General features: G+C 37.9%; 1 protein-coding gene and 1 long non-coding RNA gene across 3 annotated transcripts in view; one reads left to right on the top strand and one right to left on the bottom strand.

Moving 5' to 3' along the window:
• Positions 1-16,337, top strand: part of SLIT3 (slit guidance ligand 3) — a 396,000-nt gene that overhangs the window by 222,128 nt on the left and 157,535 nt on the right. For both annotated transcript variants that reach the window (XM_081899114.1, XM_081899113.1), the window contains exon 6: positions 8,519-8,590. In XM_081899114.1, the coding sequence (XP_081755240.1) occupies positions 8,519-8,590 (72 nt within the window). The remainder of the gene's footprint in view (positions 1-8,518; positions 8,591-16,337) is intronic.
• The window catches only part of LOC309363150, a 413,995-nt gene that overhangs the window by 252,910 nt on the left and 144,748 nt on the right, over positions 1-16,337 (bottom strand). The gene's annotated exons all lie outside the window — the stretch shown is intronic.

Raw genomic sequence — 16,337 nt, 5'->3', positions numbered from 1 at the left:
ACGGAAAAGTACGGCAATTATTTTCAAGCAACAGTATTTTTTTTGTGTGGGGGAAGGGAGAATCTGCCTTTACTACAATGCCCATGACTGAGACAATGGCTAGTATGTAACTAGTTCATGTGGGACCTGCAACACATTTCAGTGTAGAATGGCCCTATTGAGGTTTCCTGCCACCAGACCATGCTCTCTTTAAGATGCTCAGTTTTATTCTCCCTCCTCCAGTGCCACTTTTCTTGCCACTCTCCCCAGTCAGTCAGATTTCTGTGGTGACTGAGCATGCTCAGTTTTCAGTGGCTTGCTTTTAGTTATCCCTCCACCTCTTTTAGCTCCCCTGCAAAAAAATACCCAAAGCAAATTAGTTTACTTTAGAATCAGTTAACTTTAGAATTCCCCAAGTCTGCAGATTCTGTCCTCTTGTGTTGGCATGATGGTATTTTGATAATGTTCAGTATTCGGATAACTTCACAAAATAATATATATTTCACAAAATAGCATGTAGAGTACTGTAGGGTAGGGAAACAACTAAATTGAATGGGTAGAATAGCAGTCAATATGGAAATCTTACCTGTTCTGCTTTCTAGGCTTTTGTTCTTTAAATTCCCCTTGCAGCTCAGAATATGGCAGGCATCCCCTAGAACCATAGCTTTCTCTCCAGCCCTTCTAAATCTGGTTTCAGGATAATATAAGCTTCAAGGTTTCTTGTTTCAAAAGTTACGATATTTAACTTAAAATATATTGTAATGGATTCTTTAAGGTGTATCAATGCGGTTATTGCATCCTTACTTGGAAGAAGGTAAAATCCTACTGCATTCTAATTCACACATTTAATAGTTATGCTGTCATTTATATAAAACTGGGGAAAGTGTGTTTTGAATATTTTGTAAGTTCAGTGAACTTTCCACTGCTGACAAAAATCTGCTACATCATTCTGAATGGATATTGCATTTAGATGATTAAACACAGAAATAGAGAAATGAGAAATATTTGCACTTAACATATTAGTCACATTGGTTATGATAATTTTACTAGCACTAAAAGTGCACCAAAGTATAGAAGAAGTGGGAATAAAGTATATTCCGTTCTAGGATCCATAGAATTTATTGACAGATTACAATTCTAATTACACACAAACATGTTTTATGATTGTGTTTGATATGAGGGTTTCCCCCTTTTCATTTATTTTATATGGATAGAATGATTTGAATTGATTTCCTGCAAAGTTTACAATTTCAGAGATTTGTAAATGTTTTTTCATGCAATTTATGTGGAAAAAAACCTGTTGAAAAGTAACACAAGAAATGTCCTGTGGCAAAAGGAATAATGATCTATTGCTTTAGATATTTAAATGAAGCTTATTCAAGGGCTTTTGTTGGCTGCTAAACATTTATAACTTGCTATACAGGGCTCTAGAACATGGGTGGGCAAACTAAGGCCCGGGGCCCAGATCCGGCTCATTCGCCTTCTAAATCCAGCCCGTGGACAATCCAGGAATCAGCGTGTTTTTACATGAGTATAATGTGTCCTTTTATTTAAAATGCATCTCTGGGTTAGTTGTGGGGCATAGGAATTTGTTCATTCCCCCCACAAAAAATAGTCCGGCCCCCCACGAGGTCTGAGGGACAGTGTACCGGCCCCCTGCTGAAAAAGTTTGCTGACCCCTGCTCTAGAACCTCTGACATCCTGTTGCCTGCCTGAATTTTTATTGGAATTGCTTTGAGATGGTTTTATTGTTTTATCTCTTGCTGTTTTCCTCCCCGGTGCTGTCAGGCAAGGAAGGTCCAGAGGAAGATATTAACTCTTTATCGTCAAAAGTACACTTAGAAGATAGGGGAAGGCATGTCAATCAGTCCTACAAATCTCAGCTACTTCTAGGTCTGCAGCTGATGAGGCAGTTGCAGCAACAGGAAGGCACCACCCCCATTCTCAGCTTATATATCTTCCCCAGCTGAGCTGTGAGCAAGCGGTCTAAGACTCAGCCTGCGTTCAACCGGTGTCTGCTCCTCCCACTTAAATCCTCTTCTGATCCTGGGAGACAATGAAGCAGGAGATATGGAGGCAGGAGGAGGAGGACGTGTAGAAGCCCTAGACTCTACACCAGCCTGACCTCTCCCTCCCTACTCCAACATCTGTCCTTCACTTTCCAATCCTGCAGCTTAGCCTGCCTCTGATTCTTGCCTCCTGGCTGTTACGGGTTCCTTAGATTATGGATCTCTTCTTCCAAGTCAGTCTCCAACCCCACCTTCTCCAGTGCCCTGTCATCTGTATCCAGCCACCACTCCTCAGTGTCCAGACAGTCCCTGACACTGGGGCTCATTTGGGAAGGAAAGAGAAGATATGTTAAATAAATACATGAAAGTATGAGAATTTTTTTTTAAAGGCTACAATTATAACAAAATAAATGTAATCCATATATAACATTATACTTAGAATATCCATCAAAACTGAATCCCTTGTATGACGTTGATAGCAGTAGGGAATATAAGAAGTCTTATTTTTTGTTGAAATGTGTCTATTGAATTCTGTCCCACAGTTGTTTGTATAACCTTATTTTGTAAGTCCCAGATTTCCCTCTTCCATTGGTCTGTTGAAGGTATTGTGTCTGCTGTCCATGCCTTTGCTATGAACCTATGAATAGCCGAAAACTGTGCATTACTGTCTACCTGATGCTTTGCATAACTCAAAAGCATTGTTACTGGGTTCACTTGCAATTGACAACCAGCTTGTTCTTTAATTATTTCTCCCCATAATTATTTTAATTAAGCAACAATCCCACCAAATATGGAAAAATGTACCTTCAACTTTTCTAAGCCTCCAACCGATATCTGATGCTGTTCCTTTAATTAATTTATTTAGAGTATAATACTATTTTGCGTTATTTTATAAAAAATACTGTTTGAGGTTTACTTTAATTAAGTTTATTACCTTCTGTTTGTATGCACAGCCACATTTTTCATCAGAAATCTCAGCAATGAATTCCTTCTCCCAATTTTTTTTAACCGATTAGATATGTCTGTGCATTCCTCTTGTCCTTTAAATTCTGAAACATGGGCTTACATAAATCCTGAACTGTTGCAGATTTAGGCTGTATCTAGAACAGTGTCTGCTTTCTCTAAAGAAACTTCATAAGAGTCTGGGTTCAGGCAGGCACCAACACAAATGATTTTTGGAAACTATTATAAACATATTTATGCTCTCAGGCCTTTGCTGGAGTTTAATTCCAGTAGATTGTTATGTTTTTAACTGAGCCCTGGGATATTAGCTGCAGTGTGTGTGTGTGATTTTAGTGTTGATGAATTATTCTTAAAATCTGATGTACTCTGAAGACTGATGTGAAAGGAAGTATAAAATGTTTGAGAAATACTTTAGTGCGCATTTTATATATGTGTTATATAAAAGCTTTTCTCGTACCATGTTCAGTAGCAAGAGAGACTTTGTATGTACATAGGAGCTGTTCTGAAAGTCTGTTGAAGGTGCAGAAGAGCATAGGAAGATACTTTGTACTGGGTCATTCTACTGATCCATCAAGCTTGGCTTTTTGGCACAAACTAGCAATAGCTCTCCAGGGTTTCAGGCAGGATGTTTCACATCATACCTGGAGATGACAGGGGTTGAACCGCGGACCTTCTGCATGCAAAAGTAGATAACCTTCCACTCTCCATCCCCAAATACCTCAGGTGCAGAGCTTGCCACCTTGGTCGTACTCCTCCCATGCATGTACACAAAGAGATTGTGTAAAAAGTGTTCAAATCTCTCAGCAGTTGCATAATACAGCCTAAGGCTTATAGTTAGTGCTGGCTGCACCTAAGAAAAGCTGGATGGAAAGACTTCAGAATGCGAGTATAGCACTCATATAAAACAAACACAGTTTGTCTAGGTGCATGTTAGGCTAGTACATTAGATTTCTCCTAAAATATTAATAGACTTAAACGGGATCATTTCAAGTGCAGAGCCTGAAATGGCAGTGGAGGGCAAAAGGCGGCGGGGGGGGGACTACCCAAATCAACCTGCTTTCATCGCCCGCTGTTCCTGGCTCTTCCCTGAGGCTACCTGCAAGTTAAGAATATAAAAATATCTCTACTGTATCAGATGAGGGATCTATCTGGTCCAACATTGTTTCTAATAGTGTCCAGCTCTTATTATGTCTAACTGATTTTGTAAAAATAATCACAACTTTAAAAAAGCTGAATGAAACTGAATAGTCAGTCACATACCTCTGGGAAGGCGACATAAAAGAAGACAGCCTTTCCCCCTGTTGTTTGTGCTCTCTGTATGTAAAATAGTGGGAGAGCACATAGAGCTTTCTTTCCTCAGAGAACCTTGCAGATGCTAAGTGACTGCTTTAATATATTTTACTTAAAGTGTGTCAAGGGAAGGACGGATTTAGGTTTAACGCTTCATGCGTATTTTATCCCACTCATCAAAAGGTGCACTAGAAGTTGAGGAACTTAATATCTAAGGCTGTTGAATTCCATCCTGTCATCAGTTACTGCCTAGGGATGGGGCAGAAATTTTATTCCATTCCAATTAAAGGTGAATTTACCTATTTTGTACTTTCTTAAACAATATTCAAACCCATTTTATCTTTCAAAATTTGTGCATTTTTGGATTTTGCAGCACATTTCTACAGCCAAGTAATGCATATACAAGGGTAGGGGGTGTATAAAATACACGTTATGGAAAATAGCATACAACAGCAATTTAATGGAAAGAATGCATATCTCAGGCAAAACTGCTCACAAAGATGTGCATATTAGGAGAAATTCACAATGAAATGCTGCTGAATTTTCATGTAGCCCTTAAATGAAGTGTAAACTGATGTGAAAAACTGAACTTAAGAGCTGAAAAATGAGAAACTTGAGAGAAGCAAAAATTGGCAAATTTGCCAATCCCCAGTTGCAAATGCTTCAGTTATCCTTATTTACTAGAAACAGCTCCTATTTTTTTGAATACATTTTTATTGAAATTCATAGGCGAGGGGAGAATCTGTAGTCTAGTGCCTATTTAAATTATTACTAGCATGCACCCACATGTATTAGAATTCTTCAGATTTACCCAGTGTACCTAAAAAGCTAAATATCTAAAACTGTAAAGCTATACTTGTCTGCTCCAAAGTAAATTCCATTCAGATCAATGAGACTTACTGCTAAGTAAATGTTCATATGACAGTAGCATGAGAGTCAGTGCTTGGAAGAGGCAGATGTGACCCTGTGCAGTTCTGCTTCCTACATACACCTGATTATGTTGCTGAATGTGTTTGAATTGCAACTGTTCGATAAGTTGCATCTAACTCCATTGTGAAATGAAAAAACGCAACATTCCAGTTCACAGTGTGTTTGTTTGTACTTATAGAATAATTTGCTTTTTTTTTAAAAAAAAAAAAGACAAATATGCCAATAAAAGAGTAAACAGTGGTAAATCTAAAAAGGAAAAGGAAAGTGTTATGGGCAGTGTGCTGATGCACACATCACATCTAAATCCAGAGCAGAATAGGCTGTTGTGTGTTGTATGTTTTTATTATTATGTTCCATAAAATATTTTCTTGATGTTGTACACCACCTTGGGATTTTTTGATAAAGGGGGAGCGGTATATAAATAGAATTAACAGCAACAACAATTGCAGAGTACATTAATACAAATATAATCAGCAAGGCAGAGAAGAGCCATCAGAAATGTGTTGTGGGAAGGGGGGAGTGAGAGAGACGGTGGAAGAAGCAGCTCAGTCCTTGACCCTTGAGTCAAAAGTAGAGCTGTGTTATATGTGTGTCTGTATTTTCAATATTTTATAGCAAAGAGAATATATAACAAACACCAACATTATAAAAATGGTGGAAAGGACTTTAATTTATCATTTTAAAAGTTTACAGATAAAGACCAAGGTTTGTATCTGGCTATGTACCTTCACTTATGAAAGGTTCTTTGTAGCGCGGGGGGGGGGGGGGCTTCTGTGAGAAGAAAAGAAAAGGAGGGTTGTTGTTTTTTGCCTGTACTCTCATGTGATGCTCCAGAGTTCCCCAACCCACTAGACAAGGTTTGGGGTGGGGACACAGGAGGCTGAAGAGGGAAGGAGGAGTGAAAAATGCTTTGCCTTCTTTCCCTTCACAGAAGTGCCCTCTAGATCAAGGATCTTTCCATGATTGAAGATGCACAGTGTGCTACAACCCCAACGATCTACAAAAGGATTTTCAGTTAATTGTTTTGTAGCCATGTACACTATGTTAATGTGTAATGCCGTCTCATGCTACAAAAAGCCAATCTGGCAAGGGTGGAGAAATTGCCTTCTTCCAACAGTTAGCTGATTCATTACTAATTCCAAATCCTTTGTACTGACAATATATGTTTAAGAGTTTGTGTGTGTGTGCATTATTATTATTATTATTATTATTATTATTATTATTATTTTCTGAGGTTGCTATGACCATGGTAGTCAAAACAACAATAAATGAAGCATGAGCAATATTGTTTAGGTATCTTAATTAACAATTACAAAAGTTTTGAAGGTGTTTTTATACCTATCCAGTATCCCCTAATACAGTTATTTGACTTACTTTTTTTAAAAAAAGGTCAGCCAAGTATCTGTACATCTCCAACAATCATCAGTATTCAGTCTGTGAATGTGTTTCAGCCTAAAATAGTTTAAGTTTAAGTTTGTCTTTGTTTTCTCCTGTGAAATGTTGAGAGATTTCAGTTATGACTTGAGTGGGATTTAAGTATATTCCATTATTTTGCAAACTATGAAGTCAAAGCCTATTTAGTAACGTGGTCTAGGTTCCTTAGGAATTCCAACGCTGGCATTGTCGGGACTGGGAGCTTGCTGGAGACATTTCGGGAAGCAGCTTGGATCGGAAGGATTTAAAACCCTTCCAGTCACATGGCATGACCCCAAGTGGCAGGAAATTTAGACACACATCTTAGCATGTCTAAATCTTTCCCGCCTCAAAAGCATGAACAACTTATGAAAAACCACACACACAGCAGCAACAAAAATCTGTGAAGGAATGCGAAAACATTCCTTCACACTTGCTTCTGTCCTACCAGCTTCAACCTGGCGGACCATAGAAATGAATAGAACCAGCCTCATATGTCCAGACATACACAAATGGGCACACATTTTAGGATCGCAAGCTTAAAAACAAATTTCATTTTAGAAAAAATATCCTTACCTAATTAGCTATCTTTGTTAACAAAATCTAATTTGTACTTGATTTTTCTTCTTCTTTGTTTTGAAATTCTGACAAAGTATAAAGGTTTGCTGAGACTCGCTGTAAGTAGCAAAATACACCACAGCCGTGCTGTATGGTACTAGAGAAATAATTATGGAAGCGGTGATCTTTATAAAGCCAAAACAACACCACGCATGCATATGAAAGAAGTATCAGCAGGCTTGGAGGAGCAGCAAGATTTGTAGATGTATCCAAAAAAACCTTAGAAAAGTACAAAGCTCAGCATAATAATTGTCTCTGTGTGTGTGTGTGTGTGTGTGTGTGTGTGTGTGTGTGTGTGTGTGTGTGTAGCCTAGTCCAGAAATATGAACAGATGTAGATGTGCCTGGGCCAAGTCTATCCTCAACCCCTGTGTGCAAACATTTTTTGTGTCAGTGAACGACATTCTATATTGAATTGGGCAAAGATCTGTATTGAATTGGTAGTGTGGAAACACCTGCTGAGATTTTATAATCAGCGATATAAACTGAGATCTTGAAATCAGCATTATAAGCCATTTGCTTCTTTGCATCTTTCTGTTATTTGATAACCCCTGCATTTACCCAGCATATTCTAAAGTGCCTAAGGAAAAGAATTCACTCCTGGTGTGTGTATTTTTACATTTAATTCCTTGATTAGATCTGTCTTGCTTGATATACTTGTAGTGATTCTGTGTTTGGTGGTCAGAAATGTTTCAATAGACAGGCCTACCAGATGGGGCCAGTAACAATGCAGAAAAAAACATTGAACCACCACAGACATTTGGTGCTTGGAATAATAAAAAGACTATAAAATTAGATTAGTTGAGTCTAATTTGGAATTGGTATATTCCCCATACACCCTTGAAGCTCTTGGGTAGATAAAGCCTTGAGATTTAGTACTGTCAGGACGGAGGACTACAACTTCCAGTAAAAGGGGGAAAACAGCATTCTGTGAGGTCACTGGGGGCAGCATGGTGACCTCCAATGATTTACAGGCCTTTAGCTTAATGAAATTGTTTCAGTGACATGACGGTAAAAGCTCATAATGGATTGGATGCCCTAATGTAATGAAATTATTCCCTTCTGCCTTAGAGGGGGGGAGCGCAATTAATATTTACTGAGACCTGACAGGCTTCAGTGTGCTGTAGTATGCAGCTCTTTCAGTCAGTGAGAAGAGACAGAGCAGCGTGGCAGACTACAGGCAAGCTTCCTCCTGGTGACAAGCAAAGACTGCAAGGGGGTGGAGGGACACCTTAGTGACAGGGAAGCTTAGAACATGGTGCTCCAAGGCAGCGTGGTTACCAGGCAAGCCTTCATACTTTTCCTTCCTTCCTGCAGGCAACTGGACAACAATCAGATCAGCTGCATTGAAGATGGAGCCTTCCGAGCCCTGCGTGACTTGGAGATTCTGTGAGTTGACTTTCTGATTTATTTGTGTGTGCGTGCGTGCGTGTGTGTGAGAGAGAGAGAGAGAGAGAGAGTGAGAGAGTGTATGCGTGCATGTGTGCGTGCATGCATGCATGCTGCAGTGCCATTATTTCAGTGTTTGCATCTTTTCTTTTTCTGTCGCTCTCTTTTCACTAAAGTGTGTAGCCAGCCAAGAGAAATTTTCTCACTTGCTGACTTGATGTTTGTGTTAATTAAACCATAAAAGAAGGCTTTGGTTCTATGGTCCTTAGAAGCCACACTGGGTTTTGTACCGAGCAGATTGGGTTTAATAGGTTCTAAGGCACATTGTTTTCTGTATACTAACAGCTAGAACCTGAATTTTTATGGTTAGGAGGGTGGCTAACAGGTCTGAGTGGTGTGGTATTTGGAAGCAGTTTACAATTGACCTAGTCAGAGAGAATAATTGTTAAACATACAGGAAGAGCTTTGGCATGAAAACACAATGGCTGAGAGGAAATCCCATTGTGAGGATTGTGACAATCCCATTGTGAGGATTGTGATTTAGTATATGAGCAATGTGAACACCTCTAATTTTAAAGATGCATTTTAAAATATATATGACCTCCTCAAACTATTTGTTCTAAAGCAGATTACTGGTATTTATAATAATTACTAAAATTTACAAATTGGGGCCACCTTACCAAAGTCTTTTGCACACTGTAATTAAGAGTCTCCTTTGTAATGGTTATAATGTGCTCTTACAACATAGTTGTGCTTTGCAAAGAGAGGCTGATCTCAGCCACACATGCAAGCATCATGGAATGTACCCAATATTAATCATATTGAAAGCAGACCCAATAAAATTAATAAACATGCCTAACTTAGGTCCATTAATTTCAGTGGGCATACTCTGAGTAAAATTTTGTTGGATACAATCTTATATCCTTGTGCTTACTCCTTTTTTAAATTACACTAAATGATTTCGATGTTAGTCACTTACATAGAAGTTTTCAGATGACGTGGAGAAAGTTATTGTCTTAAGTTTTTACTTTGTACCTCAAACCAAGGATGTTCTAAAGATATGTCACTTCATTAGTATATCAATGAATGCGCTCAAAACTTGCAGGCTGTGATGGTAAATGGGATTAGGCCTTATTAAGGCTCAAAAAAATAAGTTGTGGTCACCTAGAGGCCACATAGTTTATTTGCAGGGCAGGCGTGTATCTTTACATGCTGCCCTTTTAATTACATTGTGGTCGCATACACTATTAACTAAAGTCTAGATGTGTGGTGAGACAACGCCCTTTTGCACATCCAGCGGCCCTGCCCATTTCTTAGTCCTGTCGTTTGCTGTGAACTAGAATCCATTAATGTCTTTTGGAAATAAGTTTTGGAAACTTGTTTTCTACATGTGGTTCAGGCATTGGAGCGCTGCTATTTAATGAATGAATTTATTCATTCAAGTTCTGATTAGTGATTGGAGGGATGTGTGCCTGCTCAGTGGCAGTCTTCCCTGTGTCATTTTTTAAAAGATATATTTGTATCTAGTATTGTTGTGATTGCCAATGTGGGCGGTAAATAAGGCATTTTGTATTTATTTTATTAACACCCCTCCAAAAAGTAAAAATATATTTTAAAATGTTTCTGTTTTTGCCCAACTGTTTACCAGAAAAGTTAATATGGTTCTGCGGAAATACATTAAATAGTAAGATATATTGCCTTTCCCACAAGATCTTCAGTTCTCTAAATGTCCAGTAAGTTTGATTTTAAACGCTCTTTTTGAATTTTTAGAATAGTTGAAGAATACATGAATTATGGTTTTTACAAGTGACACCAAATGTCAGTCAGAATTAAAATCATCTTAAACTTTCTAGAAAAACATGCGAAATGGTAACATTCAAAATTGTGAATAATTTATGGAGTACTGAACAATTGCCTATATTTATGAGATAATTAAGTCCCAATGACACTCAAAGCATTTTATAAACAGAATTGGTGCTTATCCGCACAGTGTTTTTCTAGGCATGCAGCAACTTCTACTGTGGCGCCTATGACTAGAAAATTGTGCATTCATATTGTGCAAGTAACTTAAGAGTGCTGAACTGTTTGAGTGATTAGCACAACATATCTGCGTTAGAATGGGTTGCATAAAAATGTGTCTTGTGGATATTCTTATGCAATTTGATTTTTTTACAGTGGAATCTTCATTATTATAATTTTACGCTATTTGATTTACAGTATTCAAATTCGCACTAATAAAATCAGGGGAAGAGGTTTCCTTCCAATATTTAGGATTATAGAGCAAACTGATTGGCCAAGAATTTAGATGTAATCCTATAATTGGCATCATTGCTTCATAGTTGGCAAACATCCATTTTTGTCGATGTGATAGAACATATGTAAGACTCTCATATTATTCTCAACAGAAGATATGCTTGGGCCAGGAAAAAAATAACCACAGTAGTGGGCTTTGCAGTAGCTAGCTAAACAGTGGATCAGACTTTGTGTTATTGCTGATCATCATTATGGCAAATAAGTTGAGCCCAGAATTGTTGTGTCAGCATTTTATGATATCTAGTAATGGTTGGTGTGTTGCCATTTACCTTCCTTGCCATAACACACAATATTGAATCATACATAAGACTTTCTTCAGTTGCTGTATACTCTACTGTTACAAGAAGTGAATGAAATTTCCACAAGGAATAAGTTGGCTGCCTAAATTGAGTTACCGTATTTATTCTATTGCAGTATTTTATGCAACATAATAATTGTTCAGAGAGAAATCATAGGAACAATATAGTAATTAAAACTAATTATTGTAGATAGTCATAAAGATGGGGATTTTTTTTTTACCAAAAGACTTTTAGTTTCTAAATTAAAAAGTTTTAGATTGAAAGACACATCTCTACATGGTCAAATCACTTATGTTTCTATACAGAAGGGCAATTTTTACAGAGGGCTTTGACTGGAAGGTGGGATCCCAGTCATAGTTCATCTATAAGAGTGACCACGTACCTGTGTATGTGCATGGATACATTTTACAGCGCTTCTCTTGCATATTCCCATTTAAAACATTTTATATTTCCACTTTGTTGGAATGCCAGATCCTTAATCCTTAATATGGTGAATTAACCACTGGTCAATGATCTGTTGGCTGAAATCTGATGGTATTGCACACATTGTCTTCAGTAGAATCAAGGTAAGCTAATGCAGTTGGAATAAAATAGCGAATTCGTGATTTCAATATATTATGACACTTCAACTACACATAATAGCTCAGTAAGCTTTTCCTCAATCTTTTCCTTATTGAAATAGCATGTTTGTCATATGTTACATGTACCGTTCTTGATTTGCGATAACATTGTGTCAACAATTATCCTAATATTTTCTATTTAATAGAAAATAGTTGTTCATTAGTCGTACCCTATTCCTTAAAGTATGTGTATTTTAGCTGCTCTGTTATTTTGGCACTAAAAGCACTACAATCAGCATATACATTGTAGAAATACGCTGCCTCCATTTTCTTTTCACATCCTCGTTTACATTTGAGGTTTGTATCTCAGATATGCATAGCATATACGAACTAGCGTCTGCTTACAAATGAAATGAAGTGATGAAATGAGTCAGAATTCAACTTGTTGCTCCTTAGAACATGCTACCTGTCTATTTGAGATCTTTGCCAGTGCAGACTAGAAAACAGTACTTTGTAACACACACCAATCTGTAAAGCGAACCTCAGAAATGTGACAAAAAAAAAATATGGTACATGCAGTGGTCAGGTTTTTGTCTTTAAATCTCATTCCTAAAAATACTCTTTAGAGAACATGAATTTAAATTGATTTATTTATCAACTTGCCAGTTTGTTGAGATATATATTTATTTATACCTAATTAGATGCAATGTTTAAAATCATGACATAATTCTAAGTAATTGAGATGTCACTGCTTAATGAAAATCTATAAATGGCAAGAGGATATGATTTGTTGTTCTGTTATGCCACCAAGCATAATCAGTTTAGGCAATTAGGATTAATTTGAATTGTGCAAGTTGCTTTCCTAACTATATAAGCACCATATAAGCAGAATATTTAATGAAGACCCTGATTTTCTAGTTAATGTGAAAATTCAACTTCTTCTGTCATACAATAGGATATATATATATATATATATATATGAATGAATGACTCCTCAGTTTAGATATAGAGTAGAATGTAATAGGTGCCCTTGCATTTACAAAAGGGGAGGGTTGATCCAGTGAATGCTCTGGATCCAGTGAATGCTCTGAATGGAAGAAGCGGATTCAATGTTCACAAATTTTTCCTTGCCCCTGCAGCCTTTCATTCCATCTTCCACCGTTTTGAATAGTCTCCCAACTCTCTGGAGCTGCCTTGGGAGAGGCGATACTCGGGGCTGCAAGGTGGGAAGGAGGAAATTGGTGGGAAATGTCTCACCATATTAGCGGATGAATCCACTGGACAAAAAGCCCTTCCTTTGGTGCAAGGGCACCGTTTAGATCCCACCAATAAAACAATTCCCTGTTTAAATCTGGTATAGTGTGGAAGATCAGAATGAATTTACATTATAATTATGTCACTAGTAGTGGTAATGTACTGTTTTTTTATCCTACAACTGAGAAACCAACAATTTGTTACAGCTATTATTTTTGTAATTTGGTCAGTTAGAGAATTGATATTGTCTCATTTAAAATCCGATGTAATAGGAGAAATATCAGATTGTCCCTTCCTTGCCTCATTTATTTTGATGTTTGGAAGATCAAAATACACACTGATTGACTGATTATTTTGATCCAACATGCAGAAAGATTTCTAGGGAAATGACTAGTTCCTCCTGTCTTCGCCTCACTAGCAATCTGGATGGACTCCAGCAGAAAGGAGTATTGAAACATCCACTAATTTTCCTTATCAGTTGCTGTCCCATTGTAGCAAAGGAGCAACGTGCTAGAAAAATGTAGCACTAGCAGTTTCAATTTCCTTTTTTGGAATCAGATTAGACATATGAGAAGCCATGTTGAAATCATTTAGATCTGTGCTTTTTAGGACATCATTTCAGGAAAAAGCAACCCCTAATGTGCACCTGTTATGGGAGATTGTACACCTCTTCCCACGTATCTGCCTACAAGAAACCAGCAATGTTGTCTTGGAGCTAAAAAGAAATGGATTTTAATTGTGTTTAGTAAGATACAGCTCTCTTACAGAGCATATGGAGATACTTGAGACAATCTCCTGACTGTTACGTATGCTGGAAGTATGAGAGTAAAAACAACAGTGGCCAGATGGCATCAAGGTGACAGGTTTTATATCATCTACCAGCAGTAAGAGAACAAGACAACAGAGACTGTATTTAATAGACTAAATTTATTTCCTTGAAAAGTCCCTGATGGCGGTAAAGGTAGTAGGGAAGGGTTTGGATATCTGTGTAAGTATCTTGATTAGTTCTCTGTTAGTGCTGTAATAATGCAGTCATACACCGAGTGTCATTCCAAATTATACTGATGAACATTTCAATAGAACAACAGTTTCATCCCAAAACACAATCTATGGCGGAAAGAATTTAGGTTCTCTAGCACATATACATTCTATGGTATATGCTATCCTTCCCCTATCTTGTGCCCTCCAGACTACAAATCCCATCCAACCCAGCCAGCCTGGCCAATGTTCAGGGATGATGTGAGTTTCAGTTCAACATATGAAGGGCACTAGGTTGAAGAAGGCTAGTGTATGCTATTACCGGAAATTGTGCTGGCCCTTCCATGTGGAATTCCACTTTTTGTGCTACAGATAATTATATCTGTTGTTTATTCTTTAAATGCAAAGCATACGTACACACACTTTCATTCCTAAATTGCTTTTAATGGCATGTTTCATGCTGTTACTTTTGCTATCCCCTACCACTCTGTATAAGTTTTTAATGTTTAATGTTCTATGAACTTAAGTTTTTAATGTTTAATGTTTTACTATGGTTTTTTGTGTTGTTGGAAGTCTCCCAGGGTGGCTAGGGCAACTATGTTATCTATTTGTAGGGGACACGGGTGGTCTAAACCACTGAGCCTCTTGGGCTTGCCGATCGGAAGGTCAGCAGTTCGAATCTCTGCAATGGAGTAAGCTCCCGTTGCTCTGTCCCAGCTTCTGCCGACCTAGCAGTTTGAAAGCATGCCGTTGCAAGTAGATAAATAGCTACTGCTGTGGCAGGAAGGTAAACGGAGTTTCCGTGCGCTCTGGTTTTCGTCACGGTGTTCCGCTGCACCAGAAGAGGTTTAGTCATGCTGGCCACATGACCCAGAAAGCTGTCTGTGGACAAACACTGGCTCCCTCGGCCTGAAAGTGAGATGAGTGCCGCAACCCCATAGTCGCCTTTGACTGGACTTAACCATCCAGGGGTCCTTTACCTTTACCTATGTTATTTATTTAGTCAGTTAACAAGACTGATATACATATCACTTGACTGGGAACCCCCCTCCCCCCATAAACCCTATAAGTGGTTTACAACAATATAAAAGGAAGGTTTAAAAATTGTTAGGTGTTGGTAAAGCACCCAAACTTATTAGGAAAAACTTCGTTTTGTGAGATACCTGAATTGTTGAGCTGTAAGGACATTCTCCTCTGTTCCTTACATTAGCATCATAAAGTATGCCCATACTATACTGGTGCCCATACTATATTGGGAATCAGTGGTTTTGTGATTTATAGATTGTTATGACAGTGACTTGAAATACTGTGATCTTTATATATAATATTAAGTTCTGACCTGCCAAGGAGCTCTCGTGGTGTCAGTGAAAACTGGAATGAAAAACAATTGACATGCTAGTATATGCAATTTCAGCACTGTTGAGCAAATAAATGCACATGCATTTTGTTCAGGGATGATAGTTTTAGAAATGTTTCTAAAGATCCTTCACAGGCAGAAAGCAAGATATTTTAGTGCTTTAGAAACAAGACATCTACGGTGTTAGAAAATGGAACATGGCAATTTTCTCTCTCTCAGTCTGAAATGTCCTGAAATTAAATAAAAGTGGGAAAGGACATAATTTTGAAATATTTTGGAATGTAGGCATCTTACACAAAAAGGTTCATGATGAAAATATTGCTCTGTATCTTGTTCGTTGTCTGAGAATCTTAAATTAATTAAGTTCATAGAACACTTCTCTTCTGTTATATTGTGCTCATTTGAGAATATTCTGGAGCTGTTTTAAATTGTTGTATGCTCACAACTGATGGAGTTAAAACAATATAGCTGATGAACATTTAGACAATAGTGCAAACAGACACACCCACATATTTGTTCTGCAGGCATGTACTAATTTTTTGTCGTTAGAAGTTGTCTCCTCATACTTTTTCTTCATTAATCTCGCTTGTACACAAACAGAGATCTGGTAGAGTTGTTTAAAGGGAAACTTCACGTGGTATTTGACCATAGCTTTCTCTTTGGAATTATTTTGTGTAAGATTAACTGCCCACAGTTTGAACTATAGAGGTGAGATGATTGAAGAATAGTACAATGAACCATAATCCATTCCGGAGGTCCAGTTGTCAACCAAAACAGGTTGTAACCCAAGGCGCGCTTTCGCCAATGGGGCCTCCCTTCCCAAAATGGGTTGTAATCCCCCCAAAAATGGGTTGTAGTCTAAAAAAAGTGTCACACACTTCTGGGTTTGACGAGTTGTAATCCAAAACGGTTGTAATCCATAGCAGTTGCAAACCAAGGTACCACTGTACTTGAAGTCCTGTGGAGGCAGCTTCTGAAAAGGAATT

Source organism: Podarcis melisellensis (genome assembly GCF_964234715.1).
Source record: "Podarcis melisellensis genome assembly, chromosome: 2".
Classification (NCBI taxonomy): Eukaryota; Metazoa; Chordata; class Lepidosauria; order Squamata; family Lacertidae; genus Podarcis; species Podarcis melisellensis.
The sequence above is the reverse complement of the archived record's forward strand: the minus strand, read 5'-3'. Positions and strand labels throughout refer to the sequence as shown.